The sequence below is a fragment of the Aythya fuligula genome, chromosome 25 (genome assembly GCF_009819795.1).
Source record: "Aythya fuligula isolate bAytFul2 chromosome 25, bAytFul2.pri, whole genome shotgun sequence".
In the NCBI taxonomy this organism is placed as follows: domain Eukaryota; kingdom Metazoa; phylum Chordata; class Aves; order Anseriformes; family Anatidae; genus Aythya; species Aythya fuligula.
In genome coordinates, this window is record NC_045583.1 from 116,984 (window position 1) to 143,786 (window position 26,803).

A 26,803-nucleotide genomic window follows, 5' to 3' on the forward strand; every position below is an offset into this window, starting at 1 on the left:
AGAGGTAGGTGGACCTAGTGAGTCCTGAATAATGATTTCTGTTTTGTTATTAGCATCAGTTCTGAAGAAAAGGCTGCAAAGAGACTGTTGGTTTCTGTCCCACATTTTGTCCAAGCCAAAAAAGCTAGATAACAAGAGAATACGTTCTTTGCACTGCAAATGACTTTTCTTCCAGAAGCAATGAAATGTTAAAATAAATGTATCTGCAACAATAAATGACGATAAAAACCCAGCTGCATAGAATAAATATCAAATTGAAGTCACTACTCAGGGCATCATTGAAACTGCTGGCATAAGCATATTCATCATCATGAGAAGATATATTTATCATCAGTTCAACTGGATGGATGGATCTTTCAGTGGATTTCATTCACTGCAAGATTTATGCAGCATGAAGATCTACTATTTATGAAGGCTGAATGCCCTGCTCCTAAACCATTCGGGAGAGCAAGCATGAAAATTAGTTGAGAAATTTTTCAAAAGCTATCTATTTTGCCCTCATGAGACAATGCAAAATTGTTCCTCCTTTTAGATTTTTTTGTTGCTTCAAATATCAGGGGATAATGAATTGCCATCAAGTTATTTTGTCTCTTCAAATGGACTCCTGATTTCGGTAACTTAGGAGGAATATAATGGACCTGGTAAGTCAGTACCATTTAGCACAGCATCACTCCAAATAAAAGAAGGAAAATGGCAGAAGTTTGCTTAAAGTAGGTTGAATATTTCTTTAAAAACAACAAAAAAGTATATTTCATTGCTAATGGAACAAGAGATTCCTAATGAAACTTAGCAGTTGCAATGAAAATGAACTATTTGGGATGGTTTTCCAAAAAACCTGGCAGTCTTTAAAGCAGCCAAATATAAACAGCAAAGTGAGGGAAAACAGAAACCATCTTCAACATCTTCCAGTATTACTGAACCGCTAGATGAGTGCAATTGCATTCACAACAACAAAACCTAAGCATCTGTGCAAAAAGGCTTAGGAAGTTTCCATACACATCTTGAGCAAAACTAATTCCAAAACACAAAACTGGATAGGTAAAACTCCGGTTACACAGCACAGGAAACGGCCGCTCTGTTCGTTAAACACCGAGAGGAAACGCTCAGCACGGAAACCCCACCTCTCAAGGGACTCTATCTTACTTCGAGCGAAAATAGCAGCTGAGAAAAAAAAAAAAAAAAAAAATCTAAGATTTTGACAACAGAGACAGCATTTCTGGTGAAGTTTTGAGAAGAGAAGCGGAAGTATTAGTGATTGGAAGATGAACTTTAGGGGACCTTAGCTGAAGAGCGTGAGGGAAAAATGGAAAACTATCGAGAGGAGCTCGGCCATTTCCCCGCTGTCCGTGGACTTCACACATCAGCCTCTCAGCACCGGGAGCACGCGGTCCGCGCTACGCCCAGGCGGCAGAGGGATTGAACCGCGCGCATGCGGAGGGAAAGGCGGAGGGGGGCCCCCCCGGCCAGCCCTCCTGCTGCCCCGGCGCGCCCCACACCGCGCCGGCCGGGCCCCGCCGCACGCCCCGCGCCCGGCCCCCTCGCACCGGCTCTGCCGGCAGCGGGCCCGGAGAGCCGCCCTCGAGCTTCCGCCGTCCGCCGAGGCCGCCGCCACCCCGAGCGCTCCTCCGGCCCCGGCCCCGGCCCCGGCCCCGGCCCCGCCCTCGACCGCCCCAGCCCCGGCCCCGGCCCCGGCCCCGGCCCGGCACCTGCCCCCGGCCCCGCCCCGCCCCGCGCGGCGCCACCGCCCAGCCGGGCCGAGCCGCCGCGGGAGCTGCCAGCGGAGCCGCGCCCGCTATGGGCACGGCGCGCGAGGAGATGGGCCGCGTCAAGGTGCTGCTCTTCGTCTTCAACCTGAGCTTCTGGGTGAGCGCCGGCCGGCGGGGCGGGCCGGGGCGGGCCGGGGCGGGGCGGTGGCACCTGCCGGGCGCAGGCGGCGGCGGGGCGCGGATCGCGGCGCCTCGAGAGGCTGCAGCCCGGCGCGCTCGGCCGGGCGCCCGGAGCGCGGGCAGCGGGCAGCGGGCAGCGGCCGGCCGGGCTGCCGCGGTGTCGGGGTCACCGCAGAGCCCCGCGGGGCTGCCCCGCGCCGGAGGAAGTCCGCGAGTCCCCCAGAGGAGCGCTGCGAGCCGGGCTGCTACGCTGCAGCAGCACCCTGCCGGCGCTCTCGACTTTTTCGTGAAGATGCATCTCTTCCTGGAAAGACGCATACACGATGTGTGAAGGCACTTCTGAGAAGAGACAGCATCCTCCCTTAATGACAATTTAAAGTAGCGACCGTCTCCCCAGCAAGCCTAACTGTTCAAGCAGGAGGCCGCAGTGGCTCTCCCGGCATCCCATGCAGCATACGCGGTGCAACGCTTCTCCGCAGCGTTGTGATGCTTCTTAATAATAACATTTCAAATGGTGAGCCAACAGCTGCTACTTTTACAAGTTCATCCTGGAAGACAAAGTCCTTGCATCGTATTGCACTTACTTTGCTGTGTACGACCATAATTCGGTAAAGAACAGTGTTTATTGCGACACCCCCAAGAGATCAGAGCACGCTATGCCCACTCTCCAACCGTAACACCTTTTCAATAGGCTCGCAGTTCCACAGCACGATTTAATTTGTTACCTTTCATTTTTCTTTCACTTTCCCATATGCTGTGTACTCTCTTCCAGTAATTTTTCAGTTTCTCATTAGAAAATAATTAGAAATGTGGCCTTTTAAATGTCTTTTTCTTGCTTTCTGTTAAAAAAAAAAAAAAAGTCACAAAATAATCCTGTTCAGCTTCTCTAGGGCAACCGGTTTGGGGCTTTTGTCTCCTTTATGCTTTAAACACGGTTAAACCAAATGCTCTTCCCTCTTGGTGACAGCGCTGCATGCTCCGGGTACACAGTGCTGCTGTGCTCAAGCTCTGGGAGCAGAATGATGTTGCTCAGCTGCAGCTGCAAGTCAGTAAGAAGGACAAAGCTTTGTCTTATGTTGTTTCACAGGAGTGACAACTACTTGTGTTTTGTTAGGTCTTTTCACTGAAATGGCAGAAACCATTTTCTCAGCTGGACTGGGGGCATTCCTTTCAAACACATCCAAAGTACCAGAATCACTTAGAAAGAGGGGGCTCATGCTGCTGCCTAGCAGTCCACAGCCTGAGCCCAAGCCTGCAAGCAGGGCAGGTACAAATGCCATGACCAGAGGGGCAGGGAATTCTCACACTCAATGATGCAGCACATCTTGTTCTTTACCTTCTGTGAAGGAAATTGTGATCCCAAGCTCTTCAGCCATATGCTTGCCTGCCTTTTTTGCTTGCTGTAGCTATGCTAGTTGAATCAAGTGCCTGGCAATGCAGGACAGGCTCAAAAAGCACCCTACCAAGTTACCAAGGATATGGTAAGCAATACGTGTTTTATAAACCTCATTCAGGTTGGGTGGTTGCTGCAGACCTGGGCTCTGGGCCTCCATCAGTAGAGTAAGGGAGCATTCATAGAATCAAAGAATATCCCAAGCTGGAAGGGACCCATCATGGAGTTCAACTCCTGACTCCACACAGGACCACCCAAAACTCAAACCCTATGTCTGAGAGCACTGTCCAAATGCTTCTTGAACTCTGGCAGGCTCAGTGCTGTGACCACTGTCCTGGGCAGCCTGTTCCAGTGCCCGACCACCCTCTCAGTGAAGAACCTTTTCCTAACACCCAGCCAGACCTTCCCTTGTGGCAGCTCCATGCTGTTCTCTTGGGACCTGTTGTTGTCACTGGAGGGAAGAGATCAGTGCCTGCCCTCTGCTCTCCCTTGTGACCTGGCACCACTCAGTCTTCTCTTCTGTAAGCTGAACAAACCAAGCAACCCTGACCACTCTGCATACATCTTCCCTTCCAGACCTTTCACCATCTTTGTTGCCCTCCTTTGGACACTCTCTGCACAGCATTGTGCTTGGTCCTGAAGGATGCTAAAACTGCCAGCACACTCGCCGTTGGCTGGCAGGTTTATAAATGTCCAGCATGCTGTTGGTTTGGGACCACTGTCTATAGCTGTTTTCCCTCATCTGACATGTCATTTTTATCTAGCCATTTGCATTAGAAGGATTTTTTCCTTGAATTTGACAGTACCCAATGCTTCTTTGTTAATCATTTCTGTGATTAAAGATATTGTGCACCATAATAATCATTTCATTTCCTAGTTCTGACAGGGAGTCCAATATAGTCTACAACTACAACAGTCTACAACTTCCTTGTAAGGGGGTGTCGAGAGGCAGGAGACCTTTTCTCCATTAACACCAGTGACAGGACCCGCGGGAACGGGGTTAAGCTGAGGCAGGGGAAATTTAGGCTTGATGTCAGGAGGGGGTTCTTCACAGAGAGGGTGGTTGCACACTGGAACAGGCTCCCCAGGGAAGTGGTCACTGCACCGAGCCTGTCTGAATTTAAGAAGAGATTGGACTGTGCACTTAGTCACATGGTCTGAACTTTTGGGTAGACCTGTGCGGTGTCAAGAGTTGGACTTGATGATCCTTAAGGGTCCCTTCCAACTCAGGATATTCTATGATTCTATGATTCTATATAGGAAAAATGCCCTGTCAGAATCAGTCCAAAGACACTTCACTTCTGCACATCCCTAAGAACAATATAAGCCTTTATTTCTGGTAAGCCTCTAAACAGAACCATTCTCACAATTCAGCAGCAGCAGCAATTCTGAAATGGCCTAAAGATCTTCTGTAGTCTGGTATGACTGACGTCCAGCTGGTCTCTTCATACCATCACGTACCTTGTGACTCTGGAGCTGGACCTGAAATTCATACAGGGGAAGAGGGCACCTCCTTAGCTCAACAGGCTATTACTTAGCCCTAAAACAGATTAGAGGGCTGAAAAAAAACAAATGAAGTTATTTCCATCTATAAGTTTGGTTTGAGTCATGCCAGTGCTACTCAACTCCTGGTCTGGCAGCACCCCTCTGGATAGTGTTTTTCCTACAGTAACAGCATCTTGACTCCAGGCAGAGTCTCTGAGTAGCCTCCTGCATATGGTAGGGCTACAGTGCAGTTCTGGGTCTTCTGGTAGGAAGGAGGGCAGTGTTGCCATTGGATTTGCATCCTGTCTGTTCTCATGGGCACTGACTCCCTCACCACCCTCGCCCCTCCCTGCCCCAATCCTTTGCCCATTGTGATTCAGGCCACATTTTGATAACTAAAAGAGCTTACTCAAAAAGGTTTTAAAGTCACTAGTAAATTCATAAGCACCACTATACTGAGAAGCCAAAAGAATGAAAGAAGTACATTGTACCGAATTCATGGTTATCAAATACTACCATGAGCTTCCTGAATTTTCTGACAGTGCAACTCTGAGCTGTGGGATTTGCTATTGACACTTCTTTGACGACACTTCTTTGATGTTCTCCAGACATTTGTTATTAAAGTATTGACTATTCTATGTATTTTTCAGCTGGCAGGATTGGCTGTCATTGCCTTTGGTCTATGGCTGCGGTTTGGTGGGGTTATGGCAGAGTTTGCTTCAGACAAAAAGCCTCCAGAGTATTTCTTCATTGGTAAGTTTAAGTGCCTGTGATGGCAGTAGCCATTAGCCTTGGTTTCATCCCAGGGCACATGACACACCTCATGCATTGAATTATATGAAGGCCAACAATACCTGAGCTGAACTGCACAAAATGGGTATTCTGGAGCCGTGTGCCACGTGGGTGGTGGCTTTCATCCTTTCTCTGCTTGGCATCAATTTCTTTAGGCCTAACTGAACTCTTCTTTCACGCTTGATTCAATTCCTACATATCCTAAGTGAATTGTGGGATTTGCAGTTGGGTTTTGGGAAACAGCCTGGTATGTGTCTATAGAAGTCCTGAAATAGCAGCTGTCTAGGACTGCCAGCAACTGTATTTCTCCATCTATTGGTAGTTGCAACTTGTCTTTATGCAAGAAGGGTCAGATTTTTTTCCCTCTTTTAATATTTCACTCCTTGATATAGACTCAGCCAATAAAATCCAATCGGTACAATCATTTTTGCCATCTCTAAATGCCATGTGTGAATGAATACCCAGTCCTGTCTTGGCCATCAAGCCACCCTGGCAGGGCGTACAAGAATGGAATTTGACTCAGAATGTCCTAGCAGTCAGTTACCCATCACAGGAATATTGACTGGGCTGTGCAGTTACTTTAAATACCCCCATTGTCTTAATGGAGACCTTGACTCTGTTACACCAAAGTCCTAAACCAAAGCTTCTTTGACATATGCAACAGGGCCAGAGGCACAGATCTGACTGTAGTACTGAGGGAATAGATGGGTCAAGTGTTATGTCCAGCAATGTTTCTCTGGGAGCTTAAGAGACTGAATAAGACCATTCAGATGTAACTCTGACTGGGTCCTGAGGGATGCTGCAAAATGCCCTGTAGCATCTTCTCTGATGCAGAGAGACAAGGAAATATGATTTACTTTTCCTCTTACATCTGAGCTGCTACATTGGCAGCACATGGGACCACCTTTATTTCCATATCCAGCTTATACCTGCTGAATTATCTGTGCTGAAACTCTTCCCTGCCTCATCTACTTAGGTTTGACACAGGATATTCAACAAGACTGAGGGATGTTCTGGCCTTCAAATTCAATTACTGTTGGTCTGTTAGAAGCCAGAAAGTAGTAAATCCTGTCATGTGAATAAGTACTATAGTCATTTCACAGCTTTGAAGTGCAGACTGTAACACTGTATAAACAAGATATTCTTTGGTGCATGTGTATTTAAATCTTTGAAAGATTTAATATGCTTCAGTCCTGAATAAGAATTACAAAAGCTATTCAGAGTTGTTCATTTTGGGAAGTCCTGAGGAATGTTCTTATACAAGTTTAGTCATATATTTTGACATTCAACTATTGGGCTGATTATTACATATATTTATGGTGCTGAATGCTGTAACATGTAACTGCTAGCAGAGGAAGTGCTAAGGAACAGGACAAATATGTTGAGAATTCTTGTAAATTGTACTTTTGGCTGAACTCTAAGACAAGGTTTTGGCCCTTTTTTATAATAGGCAGTGTGCTCTGAATGGAGCATCTCTCTTAAAAATATATATATACGCTCCCCTCCCTCCTTACAAGTTACATTAAATGCTGTTATGAATTTTTAACAGCCAATGGGGCAGTCAGTCAGAAACCTGAAGAGGCCAACAATCACTAAGGCAATAGTAAAAGATCAGTGATAAGTTAAGTACCAGTGTGTTTTTGTGTTTGTTTTTTGTTTGTTTGTTTGGTTGGTTGGTTGATTTTGTTTTTCAACAGAAGCAGCAGACAAGGCTGCACTTGATGGTCTCAAGCGCTTTAGCTCTGTAGGAGACTTCAAGTCCCCCTTGACATTTGTGCATTTAACCCATCTCACAGTTTCTACGAGTGTTGTTTATTTGGTTTTGTGTGTTTGCACGGCAACATGCATTTTGGGTGACAGCCAGAATTCTGCATAGCAACTCTTAATATGAAATATTGTGCAGTACACTACATGCAGCTGCCCAAAGGGCTGAAAGACAAAGCAGATCACCAACATGACTTGGAGATACAAACACATGGCCATATATTTAAAAACAATTTCTTTAACTTTGTTCCACTGACCACTGTTGTGGCTGCCTTGTGATAACCCAAGTCCCTGTGATCAGATAAGCTCAGCATCAGCGTTTGGAAGGACACTGCAGCTGCATTTAGATGTCTGTGGGTTGAAGCACTGCTTTGTAGGTTGAGGCACTGTCTAGAATCACCATCTTGTGGATAACATCTCATTTTCTTGCTTCCAAAGAGCAGCACATTCTGCTCTTTTTGTACCTGTACTGAGCTGCCAGCTGAATCTAACCAGTTTCTCTCTGTTGCTTCCTTATAAAGTGTTGTGTTTTGTTTTTGTTTTGTTTTGTTTTTTTCCTGGATCTGAAATTTTGTTTTATTTTAAAATAATTGGTAATTATATCCTTGCATTTTCCAATAGGCCAGAATTAGTTTCTCTAAATAGCCTTGTTCTTTAGCAGCAGTCCAGCTGTCTCTTCTACCCCTTGGAATAGTTTGGGCCATGACTTGGCAACCAGGCCTCTTCATCTTTTCCAGCCACTGAAATGTTTTTGTTGGTTTCAGAACAACTTGCAGGCAGCAGTGCTGAGGTCAAGCACATATGTGGTGTTACTTTTCTGTTGCTTGCGGTTTTGTGTTCAGTAATCCATCTTCCCCACTGCAGCTTGCAGTTTTTTAACCTACAACATAAGGGGATGAAACTGGAACTCTTTGATCCATGCAGTCTCCATCTAATCTACTGAATGAATCGCACACTGGAGTGAAAGATAGTTTCAACTATATACAAGGAGTAGCTTCCTAAAATTGGACATCTTCTCATTCCAGTTCCAGCTTTTGGAGTTCTCACTGTAGTGGCAGGCATGAAAATATTTTCATGTTACTCCATCTCATAGTATGCTTTCTGTGCATGTGCTTCAGGGCAGTTAGGCAGAAACATACCTTTCCTCTTCTTACTGCAGTTCAGCTCTGGTAGGTTTCATATATTCCTCTCTTAGCTGTATTCCAGTAAATAATAATAATAATTTAAGCAAAGGTCAATAGCTGGGCAGTCACCTCTTTTATCTGAGTTGTGTGTGACACTGTACTGACCAAATGGAAAAAAGATCTTTCACTCCTCCTTTCTGAGGCTGCAGTGCCAAGATTCTCGTGAGTTTTTTACTGAGCAGGAAAGTCTGCAACAGTCAGAAGGGTAAGAAATACGCCTGTGTGAACCTGACATGAACCTTCTGCTGTCTCCCAATTGATTGGTCCTTCATTAGTTCTTTGTAGCAGTGCTGTTCTTAAATTGAAAAATACCTAAACCACAGACGAGAAGACAAAGCGCCTGTTGAGTGCAAGTTGAGCATTTAAGTAAAAACCAGCAAAGGGGCTTTTTGAAGGACAGTTCAAGACATTTGCTCTCCTCTCTTTGCATTTGGTGGATGAAGAGGAAAATCTGTTTTAGCTTCATGGACGACACGGAGAACAAACTCTGTGTACCTCTAATAAAAGAAGTGAGAGGGTCACATCACTGCCAGCAGCACTAAAAATGAAGCCCTGTTAATAAGGCTAATAATGATGAACGTGAATGGATCGACCTGGATGATTCTTCTCTTAATGGGCAGCACTGAGTCATTGCTTCTCCTGCACAGCCAGAGATCGCAAACTTTCTGATATATTATGCTCTCTATGCCCATGTTCCATGGTCCATGCTACAGTCCAGAACCAGACCAGCTGTGGATGGAAGTTTCAGGGTGGCTGTGGCTTTTTCTTGGGGTCTATGAGAGCATGAGTGATCATTCTGGCTTTGAAAGGTACAATTAGATGGTGCATGCCTTAGGATATTAAGTCATGTCTGGAGTTGAAGGATATTAGTATTTTTTCTCCATAGGAATGGGTGCCCACGCAAACAGGAGCTGGCTAGCAGTTAACGACAGTTCTCTGCTTCTGTGCCTCATTCTGTTATATTCTATTCAGGTCTTTTGGAGTCAAACACTGTACCTTTGGTCAGCAGTATTTTCTCTCCAAAATCCATAGCCTATCAAATTCTATCAGCCCTAACATGAGAACTATTGACAAAGTAGCCTCTGTAAAGCGATGCAATACCACGAGAAGAGGATTGAGTGTTCTTGCTATCATAAGCATTAGACCTTGCAGAGGCTTTTAGTCTGTACCTAAAATGTAAGCAGTGTTTGTCTTGTTTCCTATCATCTTGTGTGCAAGTTTTTTTCTGCAATGAATAAAGTTTGTTTAGAAAAGGCTGATAGTGATCCTGAGTGGAAAATGAAAGCTACTGCATTAGAAATCATCTTGATATATGATAATCAACAACCTACCAGAAAAAAAAATAAACTACACCACCACCACCAAAAAACACTATCTCAAAGTGAAAGTGGTTCAAAAGTCTTCAGTCTCTATGCTGGATCATAAAACCTAGCAGTCAGTACCTATGAGCCAGTATCACACCAGAGAGAGTTCTTACCTAGAAGAAAAAGCCACCACAAAGTCAGAATTCTAACAAAACAAGCCAATTAACTAAAAATAATCTGTCCATCTAGCTCAGATTAATTGTTTTATATGCGTCATGTGCTGAAATCCAGAAGGGTTGTTTTTTAAATTAATCACTTAAGCATGATAATGCACTTCATGTTTTTTGCCTGGTAAATTATCCTCATCTTTCTCCCACCCTACTCCCCCTTTGCACAGCTATCAAAAAGCTAGCTCGGTCCACACAGCAGCAACAGTTGAACTGACAGTTACACCATCTCTTTCTTTGATGCACCCTGTTCTCTTTTACCTGGGCTGCTGCAAGTCACCTTAAGTGTCTGCACGCTGGTCTCATTATTGCAAATGCTGAACTCTTACAATACGATTCACTGAGTATGTAGGGTATTTCATGGCCTACCTCAGTGAGTGATCAAGCAGTTGTACCTTCTGGTCAGACTGCCTGTGCAGAGGCAGCACAGTGTTGTGCAGGCCAGGGTCCAGCACCACAGGTTCAACACTTTTAATTATCTAGGAAAAGCTTCAAAGCAAAAAAGGCAGTAATGTTCTTGCATGAGTGAATAGTTGTAGCAGGCTGTACGGCACTACATACAGCTGATTGTGTTTGTCAACTTTGAGTGTATGTCAACTTATTAATCTTTTATCCTCAGTCTAGCAATGCTTGAAGAAAAGAATATGGTTCTGTGCAGAACTATGTACCTATGTTGCCAAGTGCTTTCATTACATTGGCAATCAGACACTAAGAAACTAGATGTTTCCTGTAAGCAAAGGTGCTGGGAGGCAGCAAGCCAGCTTGTAGCATCTTTGCAGGGATGCTAAAAAACACACACAGCTCCAAAGATGATTTAATATCAGCTCTTCTTTCACAAGTCAAGCTGCATGCAATCTGCAATTCTGCTGGCATCAATGAAGCCCACTGAAAATTGCCTGTTGGGTTTAAGAACCTAACTAATACTGATCTCATACCTCTGACTTCAGTGAACCTTAGTACAGGGTGAAGTAGACATTGACAGAGCCATTGGAGACTACTGACAAGGTGATATGTGATACATTTGGGCTTATGTGAATTTGGGACATAATAATTCAGAGTTGTGAGATGCCCATGACCAAGATATGTGACAAATGCTGGTATTCTGTGTGAAGGGGGAGGCATTAAACCAGGATGTTACATTACAGTGTGGTTGCTTTTAAACTGAAATTCAGGAATTGTGTACCAGCAGAAGCCTACAAACTGGCCACTATCTGCAATGCTTTTGTGGTTCCAGGACGATTAACCATGTTGTATTCACACAACACATAATTATGTGCACTATGCTCAAATTAAGGGTATGCTCCAGTTCTCCAGAAATTCATCTTCCTTCAGAGAACTCTGCCTCTCTTCTCTAGTTTTGAAAATGTATTTAACAGATAAATTTATACTAAAAATCTTTTAACACAAAAATAGTAATGTTCAGTAACAAGCTCGTTTCAAAAACTGACTCTGCCACCGAATGTAACATACACAATCGTTCCTGTCTGGCCTGTTATTTCCAACTCCAACTCATTTTTTCCAACAGTGCACTTGCACTACAGGCTCCTTGGTGCTCTGCTGAGGGTCTGACAGCCTCAGTCTATCTAGGGAGAAGCACATCTGCCTCCAAGACTGTAATTTACATATAACTGCAAGAAACTCTCTTCAGGTCGTGTCTGGGTTCTAGGACTCCTGTCATCACTGCCTCTGGATCACTTATGCCAAGAACAGAGCTGCTTGTGTTCTCAGTAGAGTATGAACAGTTGGCATTTTGTTCAGTGTTAGTTACTCAGCCCAAAAAAGAAAGAGTAGAACTATTTAAAATGGAAAGTGACCATAGCAGCCAGGTAAACATGAAACCCATGTGAAATAAAGCCAGACAGACAGCATACAATTGTCTCCTCTGACTCTTTGCAGTATGCTCTAGGCACAGATTTGTGTCTCATAACTGTCAGTAAGATTTTGAAGAAAACCGACTTTGTGAATGTGATCTACTTCAGACTATGAAATTAGATCTCTCTCTACCAGTCTAGGAGGCTGGCAGACTATATCTGATGGTGGTGATAACAGTTCATGCATTGTATGAAATAAGAATGGCTTTAATTTCCACATTAGTAGGTTCCTATCTGCCTGGTTTGTATTGCAGTGTTTCCTTTCTGCCTCATAAAACATTGGCAGTACACACTTCTGCCTACCACATGATTCTTTGCAATGGGAGCATAGAGGGACTCTGGTTCTAGGGACAGTTGTTACTCTGTCCAAATGCATACCTTTGGCATTCAGGGGCTGAGAGTGACTTGCTTTTTAGGTCCTACATGAACGTATGCAATAAATATTCTTGAGTTGCAGGTAGCCAAACAGTTGGCAGGTTTCTGTCATTATAGGTCTGATGTTTGCCCTCCTTAATGTGATAGCAATATGCCTGTTTTCAGTATTCTCTCTCCATCTAATGTCTGCTCTTGTATGGGATGTGTGGTGCCAAACACTACGACAATGAACTCAGTGACTAGTAAGTTGTCAAACTCTCCTCTCCATTGGCAGACAGAGATCAAAAAAGATACCAAATTAGGAATCAGGAAATGAACAGAGGCAAAATAAGGTAATAAAAAAAAAATCATTGTACAGGCCAAAAACATTTGCTTCCTTTCTGCCTTGTACTTTTCTACTTTTGTTGCACAAAAAGCTGCAGCTAGACTATTCTCAAATCTCTGCCTTGACCTGACTTGCACATTTTATTTTGCCATGCTTTGTGGAGAAGCTCTTTGTGTCAGATTTTCTAGCTATCAAATGTGTTCCATTTTGTGACTATAAACTGTGTTTGTTTTTTTTTTTTCTCTGCTGAGCTGCGGATGCCAAGCTGAAGGCCATGTCAAGGCTTTGTATTTTACAATGGAAGCACTTATGAATAGAAGCTGATTAAAGCTTTGCTTTCCGTCCTACTTTTTTTTTTAAAAGGAACAGGGTTTAGTGAAGCTTAGTTACTTCTGACATGTGATACTACCTCCACAGCAATGTATGGCATTAATACCACCAAATTTCTGGATTTGTCTGCTTCTTTGTTGATCCTATGTAGCCAAGTTTGTCAGCCATCAGTGGACAATGTCACAAGGTCAGGCCATGATTCTAAAGGATGCCATACAATGCATCATTGTCACCCTCTTTTTTTTCTCTTTCCCTTCTAGAGAGACTCACTTTTTAGTTTAGGTCTATTCCCATTACAGAATTTGAGGTGATTGTGCCTACATTGCTGTTACAGGCCACAGGAAAAAAAAAAATGTAGCTCCCTGTCTCAGATACTGACATCATCTAGGATGTTTCTGAAATTGTTGCTCTGGTATCCTTTCTTAAAATCATACCTGCCTCTGGGTGCTAGGAAACCTCAGTGCACGTTGAGAAGTAACATCGTCACTCTGAATTTTTTACAAGGTATTCTTCAAGGTACGTGGGTCAGGGCAATCCCAAACATGAATACAGGCTGGACAATGAGTGAATAGAGAGCAGCCCTGCAGAGAAGGACTTGGGGGTACTGGTAGATGAAAAGCTTGACCTAGACCAATTTAAAGGCAGCCTACAGGAAAGCTGGAGAGGGACTCTTTGTCAGGGGGTGTAGTGATAAGGACTAATGGCCTTAAAATAAAAGAGGGTAGATTTAGATTAGGTATTACGAAGAAACTATGAGGGTGGTGAGGCACTGGAACAGGTTGCCCAGGGAAGCTGTGGATGCTCCATCCCTGGAAGTGTTCGAGGCCAGGTTGGATGAGGCTTTGGGCAGCCTGGTCTGGTGGTGGGTGTCCCTGCCTATGGCTGGGGGGTTGGAACTGGGTGATCTTTGAGGTCCCTTCCAATTCATTCTACAATTCAAGTGTCTTATTCCTGTTTGAAAGGTTACATGTGTGTGTATATATAGTAGACATTTAAAAGCATATTTAGTTATGTGGATTTTTTTTTTACACGTCCTCAGTATTTTTCAGCTAGAAATAACTCTCTAAGTGTCAGCAATTACTAGTCCCAGGCTGAGCAAGGACAAACTCTGGAATTAACTCTCCTGAACAAAAGATGGAAGCAAGTGGTTTTAAACTTCTGGCTGACAAAACTATGGGACCGGGACATACAGCACACTGAGCTTTGTTTAGTGAGTAGTGTGAGAAGTTCTTCCTGTAGCATGCCTTAAAAGGGAAGTTCTAAACGGAGGTAGCGGTTTAGCTGTGAGTCATGCAAGTGAAATGCTAAGCCTGTTTCTCAGACATGAGGAAACCAAGATTCTTGAAAGTGGTCTCATCCCTGAGCCTCAGAGAGCTTTGTCTTTGCTAGCACTGAGCAACAAAAAGAAATGGGAAGACATTTCTTGAGTTTTCCTAATCAAAAAGTCTGTCTCCTAAGTTTCCTAATAAGTAATTACAGGGACTTTAGTAGAAAGTGACATGCGGAAAAGGGCCCAGGAAACATCTCTGTAATTATACTCCATTTGTTACCATGGAGATCTCAGAAAATGGCAGTTTTAGTGCTTGGCAGTTGAGCAGCAGGTTCTGCAACTGAAGTTAAGACTAGTGCTTTTTCCAACTCTCCTCCAACAAGGGGCTGACCCCTACTCCTGAGTGACATATATTTTTGTATATCCCCCCCCTCAGTGAAAGCCACTGCATTGTGAATGTGATTAGCTTAAAGAATGCTCCCTCCTACTAAGCCCCAAGATGCTGAATATTAAAAATCTAGGAAACACATAATGTGGACTGCCAACAGAGTCAGCAGAAAATTCTACATATCTGGTGTCACAGATCTGGCAAAAACATATTAATTATAATTGTTTTATTACTATTTAGCAGAATGTTTTCCTCAGCAGCAATCCCTGAAAGGAAGCAGCGCACAAAAGATGGAGGAGGAGGAGAAGAATCACAATAGCTGAGTTGGATATCTGGCTAATATACAGTGGCTGGACAGCTAATGAACAGGCAGCAGGTTGGAGTCTGCCTTCTTCAAAAAGGCTGCACCTGCATGGCAGTATGACTATATCCTCTGCACTTGTATATTGTCAGTTTGTTTTTTTCATTTTCCAGGCAATCATTGTAAACTGTCATTTGTAGGGCTTTCTAGTCTAGGTCACACAAGGTCTGCTAATAGTAAGTCCTGGCAGCTCTGTTAACCCTGAAGATATGGGTCACATTTTAAAATATTTAGATTTGTAATTGAGAATACTAAACATTCTGATGAAAAGTTTGAGTAACCAAAGCTGAGAGCAAGGCTCACTGTGCCATCTAGTGTGCACAGTCTAGAGCTCCACCGTCCCCTCATACAGCTTGGTGAAGGAAATTAAGCTGTTCTTTCAAGCAGTAGATCAGCACAGCAGATCTCTGTGTCCTCCATGTTGCCCACACAAGACCAAGACTAGAATTATATGACGCTGCGCAGTCTTTGGTACTTTGTCTGGCATGGCACCCAGAGACAAGGCCCAAACACAGCTGTCGTCTGATGGGAACGACACCACACACAACGGATGTGTTGCCTTAGCACAGGTCAAGCAGTTCATGTTTACAAGTGAGGAAAGAAAAATTCTGTACTCTGGTTTCCCTTTGTCCTAGATAAAGCCCGTATGAAAAAGAAAGAGGAGAGGAGAGTTTTTGTCCTGCCAAGTTCTGAACATAGCTGGGATCCTACATCTGTTGTTCTACCAATGGGGCTATACTGCCATGTGCCATATTCTGTACTTGTGTCAGGCAGTTTCATACACAGATTGCTTCATTATCCTCTTAATGCATTTGATCTGATGATCCACTTGTTTTTTTTCTTTATGTCATTACATTTGTCCACATGCAGATATCTTTTGGTCAACAACTGCATAACATTTAGCAGTGAATGTCCAGAACATGAAAGCAATGCAGTATTGCCACTGCCTGCTGCAAAGCCATTCTGATGCTGCCTACTGAAATAAGGGCTTTAGGAGGGTATCCTGCAGTTCAGATGTAGGCAGCATGCATCATGAGATAGAGTTTGTAGGCCAAGCATGCAAGGTTCTTGGCCTGTAAGTTTTAGGTACTCTACTACTTTAACACAGAATCACCTGTGTTTGTTTGTTGTTTTGTTTTTGGTTTTGTGTTTGTTTGTTTTTGTTTGTTTTTTTTAATATCTGATGTGATTTGTATAGTCCTGTGATTCTATCCATTTTCAGGCAACACTTTCCCAAGTCTTCTGGTCATAATGCAGTGATACTATTAGCCTTCAAAAGCTATTGCTGTCTCATTTTTTGATGCTTTCATCTATACACTGGAGGGGAAAAAATGTACATTAGTGATGCTGGAATGTTGCTTCCCAGCAGGCAGTAACATAGCTAGTTATTGTAAAAGGAAGGTGCCATACTACCAATCACTGAATTGTAGGCAAGCTTCTGTTCTGGGCAGTGGCCAAGCTCAGAACTATAGCTGACAAATTTAGTGTTTCATTCACTTCCTCTAACAGCTTTCAAGGTGTTCTTCCAATCTTCCTCTTCTTTCCAATAGCATTCACCTTTTTCCCAAGCCAAAGTACTGATTTCAGAGAGACATCATATTGTAATGCCCGTACCTTTCCTGACAATCTTCAGATGTCCTCTTTTAAGTACTGCCAGGCAACTGGTAGCACATAGATTGCCAGGTAAAGTCATTTGGGATGGTAGAACGTATGTTCTTCCTGGACTGAGCTGCCCTGGGAACAGGAAATTTGGAAGGCGGGAGTCTTTTCATTTGTCTCCATGATTCTCCAAGAGTTCTACAGAAATCTTTAGTTTCCTTTTGTGGCAAAAACATTTTTTTTGTGTAACAGATGTTCTTTGTGAGAGACAGAGAGGGCTGTTATTTACAAATGTGTGGTTTTGACAAACTAGGTAGCAGACTTTGGAAAGAAAAACTTCCTTACATTCTTGTCTGATTCTGATTTTCCACAGGACTCTATGTATTGGTGGGAGCAGGTGCTCTCATGACCATGGTTGGATTTTTTGGGTGCTGTGGAGCAGCGCGCGAGTCTCAGTTCTTACTTGGAGCAGTAAGTAAAAGGTTTCAAGGGCCTGGAAGTGCTGGAAAATCATTCAAAAGCATACGTCTTGTGTCATTAGTGGAAGGATCTTTGCTGTCCAAGATCTGAAATGTCTTATGTCCTTTTATTGGTTAATCTAGCATCTCTATCCATTATGCTACTGCATCGCTTCCATACATGAAGTTCCATTGCTTGCCTCCTGTAATGTATTTCCTAGAATTACCCCATCTTTTTTGAAACCGCCATTAGAGCCATATCTTTGCCATTTCTACCTTTGTTTTCACATTACAAGAAGCCTGACTTGATGCCCTTGTCACTGATTCTGTTTGCCATTTTTCTCTGTCAGTTATTGTTGAGGCTGTTGAGATCTGGACAAGAATAAGGGGCTGAGTGGCAGTGCCTGTAAAGCGCATTGTGCAGAGTAAACTGACATAACGTTCTCTTCTCCCTCTGCAGTTCTTTGCTTGCTTGTTGGTGATATTTGCAGCTGAGGTCACTGCTGGAGTATTTGCTTTCATAGGCAAGAAAGTGGTGAGTAGCAAGCTTCTTCTAAGGTAATAATGGGACAGTTCTAGATTACTGTGGCTGACGGACCTGAAGGCTGGCTCATACAAGGGAAAAGTATCCAGGAGACTTTTGCAAGCAAGACTCTCTAACATTCTTATCTGGAGTAAATGACAGCTTGTTTTATCACAAGTCCAGTTTCAGAATGGGATGCAGTTTTTGCTCCCTCAAGAAAGACTATCTGTGTGGTCGAATGTCACATCCATGAGGAACATCAAGTGCAACTGTATGATAAGGGTGTATTTCTTGGGAGAAGGGTGATAAAATTCAAGCATTGAACTTATCCAACTAAAAAGCATCTAATCAAAACACAGAAAACAGCAGATTCTGACCCATACAGAGTACTTCTGATAGTCATCAGGCTATAAAACCTCCCATATTTACTATCATGTCTACCTCAGTTTACCAAGAATAATTTTCTGCACCAGAGGTTGATGGCACAAGCTGGAAGTCTGCACTGGACTGAGGGTAAGACTTATTTGCCTCTTACTTGGAAAGTCTGATTTCTGCAGGCAATACAAGAAGTCCAGAAAATATATGAAGACATTTATGATGAATATATGAAAAACCCGGGGAAGGTCAACAGGACTATCTATCACTACCACTTGGCTGTGAGTAGCTCTCCTGAGCTTAAATGCTTTGTACTACAATTCTACTATCACATTATCATTTAAAATTCAGAATGCCTCCCACTGAGGTAGGGAAGAACAGAACTGAATGTTGCTTAAAATGGAGTCAGAGGCTCACAACTGTTTCCTGATGGCCAGGTCAAAATTCTGGATTTTAGATTGCAAGTTATTCTACTTTTGAAACTTAAAATGGCCAAGCTTTTAAATTTGACCTAAAGCTTCTGGTCTTTGTTGTGCAGTAGATATGACTATTATGGATCTTTTAGATTTTAAAGTCCAAGAATAAATACACAAAAATGCAGCGAGAAGTACATGGACGAGTCTCTATTTTGCCAGAGAAAAACCTGTGACCAATGTCCCAGGAACTACAGTGTTACCAACAGGAAGTAACTGGCTGAACTGACTGTCACAGACTGAACCAAGTAGACAAAACACAAAAGAACATAATTTGTGACTCAATTCAGGCCACCCAGAGTTAGCATCTGAATCAGCATTAGAACCTGTGACTTCCTGAATGCTACTTGCCACTTTATCTACTCTGCCTCCCACAGAGATCAAGCCCTGGCGTTGTTGCTCCTCACAGCATTCCCACGTTCCTTAGAGCAGACATTTTACAATCTCAGACCCTTTTGTCCTTCTCCCATGGCTGTTATTTCTGACCCAAAGAGGAATTCTAAGCATTTTGTGGGAGACATGCGAACAGTAAAAACAAACCCTCTGAAAAACTGATTTATTATGGTCTCCAAACCCAGCACAATAATCTGTCAGAAATAGAGATTCTCGTATTCTCTGTTGTAGCTTTTGTGCATTGCCCATAATTATGTATGTGCTGCTTGGACTTTCTACTTTCTCCATGCCTATTTCCTTGGAATTTGGGGTTCCAGTTTTCCAAAATCTACTTGTTTGATTTGCTATGAGATACTTCTGGAAGGTTTTTTTTCAGTAGGAATTTGTCTATTATGGCTACAGACAATTGAAATTGATTTTAGAGAACCCATGCAGTTGGAATTCTACCAGAGGTATCAGTCAGTACATGGAATAAATTTATGACTTGATCTGTATATTTCTTTCTCTTACTTTTTGTTATCAATTGACTCACTATCAGCAGGAAACAATCTATGATTTCCCCTTCTTTTGACACTCTCTTTCTCACTTAGCTCCAATGCTGTGGTAAAGATAATATGGAACAACAAATGGGATTACCTTGTCCAGAGAATATCCAGATGCCAAAGGCAAGTGTCCTCTGTTCTGGTTGTTTTAACAATTTTTCATGTCAATCATTCAGTAAAATTGGAGACATTCTAGAAGTAAAAGAAAGAAAGAACTTCCTTTTTACCTCATGAATTCCAGCAAGGAAATTCTGTATGAAATGGAACAAAGTAGAGGTGGAACTAAGTTGGAGGTCATATGGAACGTACCCTGCCCTGATTTCTGAAGCCTGCTTGCAGCATCCCATTGTAGCTATGATAATATTACACCATCTGAAAAGCAAGATGAGAAGGATGTAGCAGAACAGGAGTCACAAATGGAAGACCCTGTGAAAGCTGAATTTTGGCAAGTGCCTGTCTTAGTATTGCAGAGACTCTTGAATAGATATTTTGTTGTTTTTAAGAATGCTACTGTTATTTCTATCACTTGATCAATCTGCTTATCAGTACTCTATCAATCTGAAGGGCCAGACGTCTTTATTGAGCATGGCAGATCACAGAAAGAGTTTGAGGGTAAACTGATTGTAAGAAGATGACTTGTATGTGTCAGCCTGTACAGGCAAGAAGTAAATAATAGCACATTCAAATACTGATGTCTCACTAAAAAGGGAATATGCTGTGAAAGCTGTCAAACAAAACACAAAGTATAGACACAAGGGTTAGGGCAGAGACTGCAATAATCTTTTTAATATTCATCTGTTGTTTAGTGAGCAGAATTAATAGTTGTTTGAAGAGTACTTTTGTAGGAGTGAAAATCTTTTAATTTTGTTTTCAACAGAACTGCCTGGTTGAAATCCAGAATGTACTTGATGCTAATCTGCATTTACTTGGAATTGTTGGAATTGCAATTGCTGGAATCACAGTGAGTAAACCCATGCTCCCCCTCTATCAGTATTTGAGTCCAGTTCCCCATCCCTTATTAATAGGTTTGTTTTGCAGCTGCTGGTGATATGCCTCAAAGATGCAACAATTCTTAGCACCTTCTGTGTGTCCTCTGATATGGCTTTTCAGGAAAATGCTGTCTGTAACATTGGTTCAATGTGAAGGATAGTTTACATAAAGATTTTCTAGGTCACAGATCCAGTGATCACTATGTGCTGTGTTAAAGGAGCAGGATTTAAACTGCACAGTTTTCAGAATAGTATCTCTCTCCTAAACATACAGCACCTAGGTAGCGATTCAGTGAATTATATCATTAAAGCATCATTAAAACTTTCCTTACACTCCACCTTCTCCCACAAGTATGTATTGCTGTTTTCCCAAGGTGTGCTCCTTCGTGGCAGAGCTGTGACCAGTAGATGTCACCCTGCTGCAAGGATGTGGCAGGAGTCTGTATCAAACACAGCTTTAACAGAAAGCATTTTCCAGCACGCATGTGCCATGACCTCCTATAAATGGAAAATTTATAAGAAATATGCTTCTAGCTGCTCTGAAGAGTAGGAGGTTCATGGAGTTATGTGGACATTCAAAGCAGATGGAGGATCTATGTATGTAATGGAAACTGTGGGGTGGGTAAAGGGTAACTGGAGTGGGTAAACAATCCTAGATCACTTGAGCTGTAAGTTGCATAAAATGTGAAGGTGTACTCAAAAGTGCAGCACATCAGTGTTGGCAGGACAGTTCCAATAACCACAATGCTCTACATATATACACTAGAAATACGCTAGTGGCTTCCCACCTCTGATATAGTAGAAATTGTGAAGCAATAATCTCTTCAGCAGAGAAGCACGTCAGTACATTTTTCCGTGCTTGTTTCTGACACTTCATGGTGTGTGACTCATCAGCTGTCTCCTTTTTCCTTAAGGTGTGCAGGAAGGGGATGTGAACTCAGTGATTTAACTGCCCAATAGTACTGACATCTCCCATCATTTGCAGCAAAGCCTCAGGCAGTAGCTGCTAACACTGCTTTGGAACATAAAACTGTGGCAAAAAGAAATTTCTGGAGGCTCTGGAGACCCACTGTTCTCTGTTTTTAACATTCTAGTAAACTAGTTCCCCAACATGAATAGAGTTTTATATCTAATGTATAGTCTCGGTCCTGAGTAGCAACTGTTAGAGCTTAGCTTTCTCTGTAAAACCACAATGCTTAACACCAATACCAGAGATTCCTCTGGAATCATTCTCTTCTCTTAATCAAATGTGTATACAATATTCCACATATAAGCATTCCAAAAATCAGAAGCTTCTGATGCAATGCTAGGCATAACACCAACAGTCACAATTACTCATGTTAGTGCAGTTTATGTTAAAATTAACATTTGGGGGCTGTTATGCTGGCCATTCAGAACAAAGAACAGTGAAACCAATGTGGACATGTAAAATCCTGGCTTTAAGTATCAGTGAAATATCTGATTGACATTAGTTGTCTGATATCTTAAGGTTTGTAGATAGAAGCGGTCACTTGCTACCCTGCAATAAGAACCTTCAAATTGTTGAGATACGCGTTCTATTTTTATAATTTATTTTTTTAAAGTGGATCCCTAAATTGCATTCCTTCTCTTCTAGATCTTTGGCATGATATTCAGCATGGTTCTCTGCTGTGCAATCCGTAACACAAGAGAAATGATCTAAAACTTACACTGCACAACCATGTCCCAGAAGTTCAAGACTAAGCTTTACAAGAAGTACTCTTCTACCCAACTTAATAACTGTAATACATTTTAATTAGTTTTAACATACTTAGAGGAAAATATCCCATTAGGTGAGGAGACGAACTGTATTAGTTACAGTAAAACTGAAGTGAACAAAAAGGGTTTTAAAATGTCCTTTCTAATGAAAAAAGCAAAGATGGTATCTAAGACTAATTTGTTTAATGTTTGTGTATGTGCAATTAAGAGTTCACATATCTACAGACATCATATCAGCACATGCATCTCTCTCATTACATATATGTACACATATTTAACAGGTATCTGTATATGCAGTACCTTGTTTAGGTACATATGTGCAAATGAAATATGTTGTGTGTGCACATTTGCATGCATATTCTTCCAGAGTCGTCACTATGCAAGAGTGTACACACACCCACAGGTTCCTTGAAACCCTTTTATACTGAGCCAATTTGCCAAGAATTGGCGGAGAACTAAATGCCATTTTAAAAAGTAAGACCTATGATCCATTTTGTAACTATTCTTTCTAAAGCCCAAAGAGAAAAAAATAATAAAATTGGACTTGATTAAAAAAAAAAAAAATGGGGGCGGGGGGGGAAGGCCTAACAATCTGCTCCGAAGAACTTCACGTGAATAGACCCGACAAGCACTGGCACAGTTTACTCAGAGATTGTGACGTCTCCTTCCTTGGAGCTCTTCAAAAGCTGCCTGGATGTTGTCCTGGGCAACCTGCTATGGGTGGCCCAGCTGGAGCAGGAGAGTTGGACCAGATGACCTCCAGAGGTCCCTTCCAACCTCAACCATTCTGTGATTCTGTGACTTCACTGTCATGCACAGACTGGATTATAATTATTATATATATATATATTCTTTTTTTTTTTGATGTCCAGTTGTATTTTCATGCATACAGAAAGCTCTGTAAGAGGAAACATGTCCAAGGAGATTCAGGCTAAACAAAGAGAGGGAGAGAGGTAGGAAGCTGGCAAGATACAGTCATTTGGGAGCGATTGCAGTGCAGTGTGGTTAAGCTTCCAAAGGTAGCCTGAGACACGGAAATAAATAAATAAATTTAATAAAAATATGAGTTAAGGGACCACTAAAATCTTTATTCAGAAGTCCCTTTATTCTGCAAGACACTATATGGTCTAAAATGATGGTGCAGAAGTAGAAACTGTATCAAAAAAAGCAGCAGCTTTGCCAGATACCCTGTAGAACCTAACTGGTCCGTGCAACTGAAGACAGAAAATGGTCAGGGAAAGACATGTAGCACTTTAATATCCTCTGGTCTTGCTTCGGTGACGATCACAGCTTTCATGGGGCTCTTACCTCAACCTCTCACCCTTTCTTGTGGGTGTAAGACAGAGAAGAAAAATGGGACATTTTTACAGAGCCATAAAGAAAACTTTCTTACTGGCAGTTGTAGATTGTGTGTCAGGTATAAAAATTAATGTTCTTGAAATACCTCAGGGCTTGCGTTTACATAGTTTTGTTTCCATATTTTTGTCTATTTTTCATATTTATTTATAAGAATGTGTTCCTTTTAAAGCAGCCTAGAAGGGACAAAGCTTATCCCCAAAAGGAGGTAATAAATCACAGTAAGGGCTCAGAATCTTTTGATTTTTGGCTTACTCCAGGTAATTCAGTATTTCAGGGAATAACTTTCTGTTAGCAATGTCCACATAGCAGCTCAGTCCATCTGATTAGTATTAGTTCAGATTTCTGATGCAGTTGTTCCATTTTAAGAGAGTGGGTATGACAGGGAAGAATTCAGCTAAATTACGTATCTCAGTGAAATGGTCCATAATGTCTAACAGGACTTGGTATTTATAAGTAATTTATTACACTAGAATATGATGGGACTTCAGGAAATGTGTGCAGTCCAGTGCACATGTGCATGGAATATACATCCCTCATGAAATTTATGTCTCATTTCCCAAAGAAACTCAAACTCCTATCACTTTTTTATTACTTCAGCACTGGAAACAATGCTGCTGTTCCGTATTTCCCATTTAATTGACACATCTTGATAGTTTTTACATAAATCTCTCTTTTCAAATTTTTCAGCCACCAACTGTGACTATCCAGTGGCACTGAGACAGCTGTGCACTAAAGGCAGTATCAGCTGAGTATGCAACAGGCAGTGACAACTGTGTAGTTTCTATGCTCAGCTTCAGGTCCCCTGATGATAGGAGATGTTGTATCATATACCAAAGAAGAGTTAGGCTTGTATCACTGTCCATAGCTTATTAACTATGGATGCCATGTAAAATTAGGTCCTGGGACCTTACTCCGCAGGTATCAGACCAAGAAATCTGTCCCTGATCAGCTTTCTGCTCTTAAGAAAGTCTCAGCTGGGAGAATGACACTGGCAGCAAATCCATGAGGGTCTCAAGTTGACACTAAGAAAATAAGTTTCTCATAGCTGATAACAAAGCCATTTCCTGGATCCCAAATATCCTTGAGACCATCCCTACAACTGATTCTGTCCTGAAGAGAAAAAGAGATAGTGTACAACTGGGGCATTTTCTCCCAAGGTAAGACTGGCAGAAAGAAGAAACTTATGTATAGTGTCATTTTTGGCCATTCAGAGCAGGAGAGCTTTCCCGTAAAAACATTTTACAACTGGTAATTTTTTTGACAATTGGTAAGAACACCACAAAAGGCAAAACAGTGTTTTGGGTTCCCAAATATTTTCCCTACACGGACCACTTATTTACAGTAAATTCCTGTCTCCCTCTCTTACCTTCCACCCATGTAATGACTACTTTTTCTAAAACACATCTATGTATACCACTTGGTTTTAATTTCTCAAACTTGTAGCATCAAAATGTAATGATATGGCCAGAGGCAGCTTCTTTATTTGCTTACTGTTTGTTTAAATTGAAAGATGATGAATCCTGCTTTTCAGATGCACTGAATAAAAGGCAGTTTGCAGAGACTTCTATTGCTTCCCAAGGCCCTCACTCACCCAGAAGGACAAAAAGTGCCTTATGAAAACAGGAAAGAGTGGTACAAAGAAATATGCTATAAATTCAGACTCGAACAACCTAACTTTCTGCCAAAGTTGTTGTTTTGTGTTATCTTGCAGTGTTTTGTTTTTTTCTCCTCTGAACAGTACAGTGTATTTGTTTTTCTGAGCATAATGACTGCTTATATTCTAGGTTTTACTGCTGTCTGGGTATATAAGACATCTGCACTGCATATCAGGAATAGAATGATACCAGTCACTGATTTAATTCTCTTAAGTTATTGGTATATGGAAATCGACGTATTACTATCTACTAGTGCTTTTAGCGGAATCCAGAGATAGAGCCTCTTTCGTTGTTTCCTGCTGCTGTGAGGTACACAATATATCTGCAGTACTGTTCAGCAGATTTCTCTGCAACTTAGTAACTGAAGGCCTTTTTTAATTCATTCAAGGACAGAAAATACAGATGTTCTGTCAAAGCTGTAAGAAAGTAACAAAAGACTAAAACCTGCCAGGGGATAATTTTGAGAGCACACACATTTTCTCCGAGTCTGATCCAGTCAACCAGTTTGTTCTAACCTATAAAAATGTAAGTAGTTGATTCCCTAATTTCTTTTAACATCATTATTCACATTTACCATGTCTATTTTTTTCTGAGTAACTGACTTGAGTGGGAGCTTCACTTGTTACAGTTAAACTCAGCCAGTTTTGATATCTTCCAGAGATTGAACAGGAGCTGATGAAGCACAGCCCTGTAATATCCCTACAATGAAGATTCATATTTCACTTTATACTGAAAGTGATAGTTTTATAGCAAAATGTATTTCATATTTATTGAAAATTAAATTGAGTTATCTTAAGCCTTCAAATACTATCTTTTACAGCCTTTGGAGGCTACTGATTAACAGCATCAGATGACGTTCATAGAAATGTACATAAATAAAGCTTACCGATATCACGTCTTCCTCTCTGTTGGTGCTTCTGCCTCTACTAGGTTCTCCAAAACACAAACCACTTCCAGTGCAATGTATTTGTTTCTATAGCACAAATTCTGATTTTGGATAGAACTGGGGTATCATCAGTGTATGACTGCAAAGTCTGTAGCAGCATTACCTCTATAGCAGCTTTCTGTAAAGAAAAAAAAAGGGCTGATGTTCCTTCTGTTGCTGAAATTAGCTTCCACTTCCCTGTAGCGTAACGTGTTCTGAAGTGGTGTTTTACCGGTTTTGCCATGAATTTGAAGCAACGCTCTAATAAAAATAACCTGAAATAAAAGCCTAGCGGGGAGAACTTGTCTTTGTGCCGTGCGGCGCGCGCTGTCCGCAGCCGTCTCCCGCAAGGTCCCGGCCTCAGGCCGGGGACGGCCCCGCACCGCCCCCCGCACGGCCGGCGGCGCCTGAGGGAGACCCCCCCGCCGGGCCACAGCCGCCTTCGCCTCACCTGTCGGGTCCCGAAGCGCAGCACGCCCAGGACGCCGGGGCCGGCCACCGGCCTGCGAACGCGCGACCGGGCGGCGACGGCGCGAGCCGGGGAGCCCACAACCGGCCGCGCCGCCACAGGCCCGCGAGGCGGGCGGCTGACGGCCCGGCGGGGGGTTCCCCGGGCCGGGCCCCGGAGGAGAGCGCCCGCCGCCTTCGGCGGTGCCACGGCCGCCCCGGAGCCGAGCCGCAGGCGGGCTGCAGAAGGAGCCGGAGCCGGCCCCGGCCAGAGCGCGCGGCCGCGGCACCGCCGGGAGCGCCGCGCGGAGCGGAGCGGAGCGGCGGCCGCCAGCCCGCAGGGAGCCGCGCGGCGGGGCGGGGCGGGGCGCGG

The 26,803-nt window shown here is 42.8% G+C and overlaps 1 protein-coding gene and 1 long non-coding RNA gene across 5 annotated transcripts in view; one reads left to right on the forward strand and one right to left on the reverse strand.

The window, feature by feature from the left end:
• LOC116498717 overlaps positions 1 to 26,581 on the reverse strand; it is a 125,018-nt gene extending 98,437 nt beyond the window's left edge. The window contains exons 1-3 of one of the 4 annotated variants that reach the window (XR_004254193.1): positions 25,945 to 26,290; positions 19,628 to 19,690; positions 19,413 to 19,510 (exon numbers count right to left, since the gene is read on the reverse strand). This is a non-coding gene — a long non-coding RNA (uncharacterized LOC116498717). Of the gene's footprint in view, positions 1 to 19,412; positions 19,511 to 19,627; positions 19,691 to 25,944; positions 26,291 to 26,434 lie in introns of those variants that run through there. The other 3 variants (XR_004254195.1, XR_004254192.1, XR_004254194.1) reach the window with 3 other exon arrangements.
• On the forward strand, positions 1,749 to 22,595 carry TSPAN2 (tetraspanin 2). The gene is made up of 8 exons (XM_032203078.1): positions 1,749 to 1,863; positions 5,415 to 5,517; positions 16,928 to 17,025; positions 17,473 to 17,547; positions 18,093 to 18,191; positions 19,367 to 19,441; positions 20,196 to 20,279; positions 21,923 to 22,595. The coding sequence occupies exons 1-8, from the start codon at positions 1,795 to 1,797 to the stop codon at positions 21,986 to 21,988; spliced, it is 669 nt and encodes a 222-aa protein (XP_032058969.1). The 5' UTR covers positions 1,749 to 1,794; the 3' UTR covers positions 21,989 to 22,595.
• Positions 26,582 to 26,803: the final 222 nt, after the last annotated feature.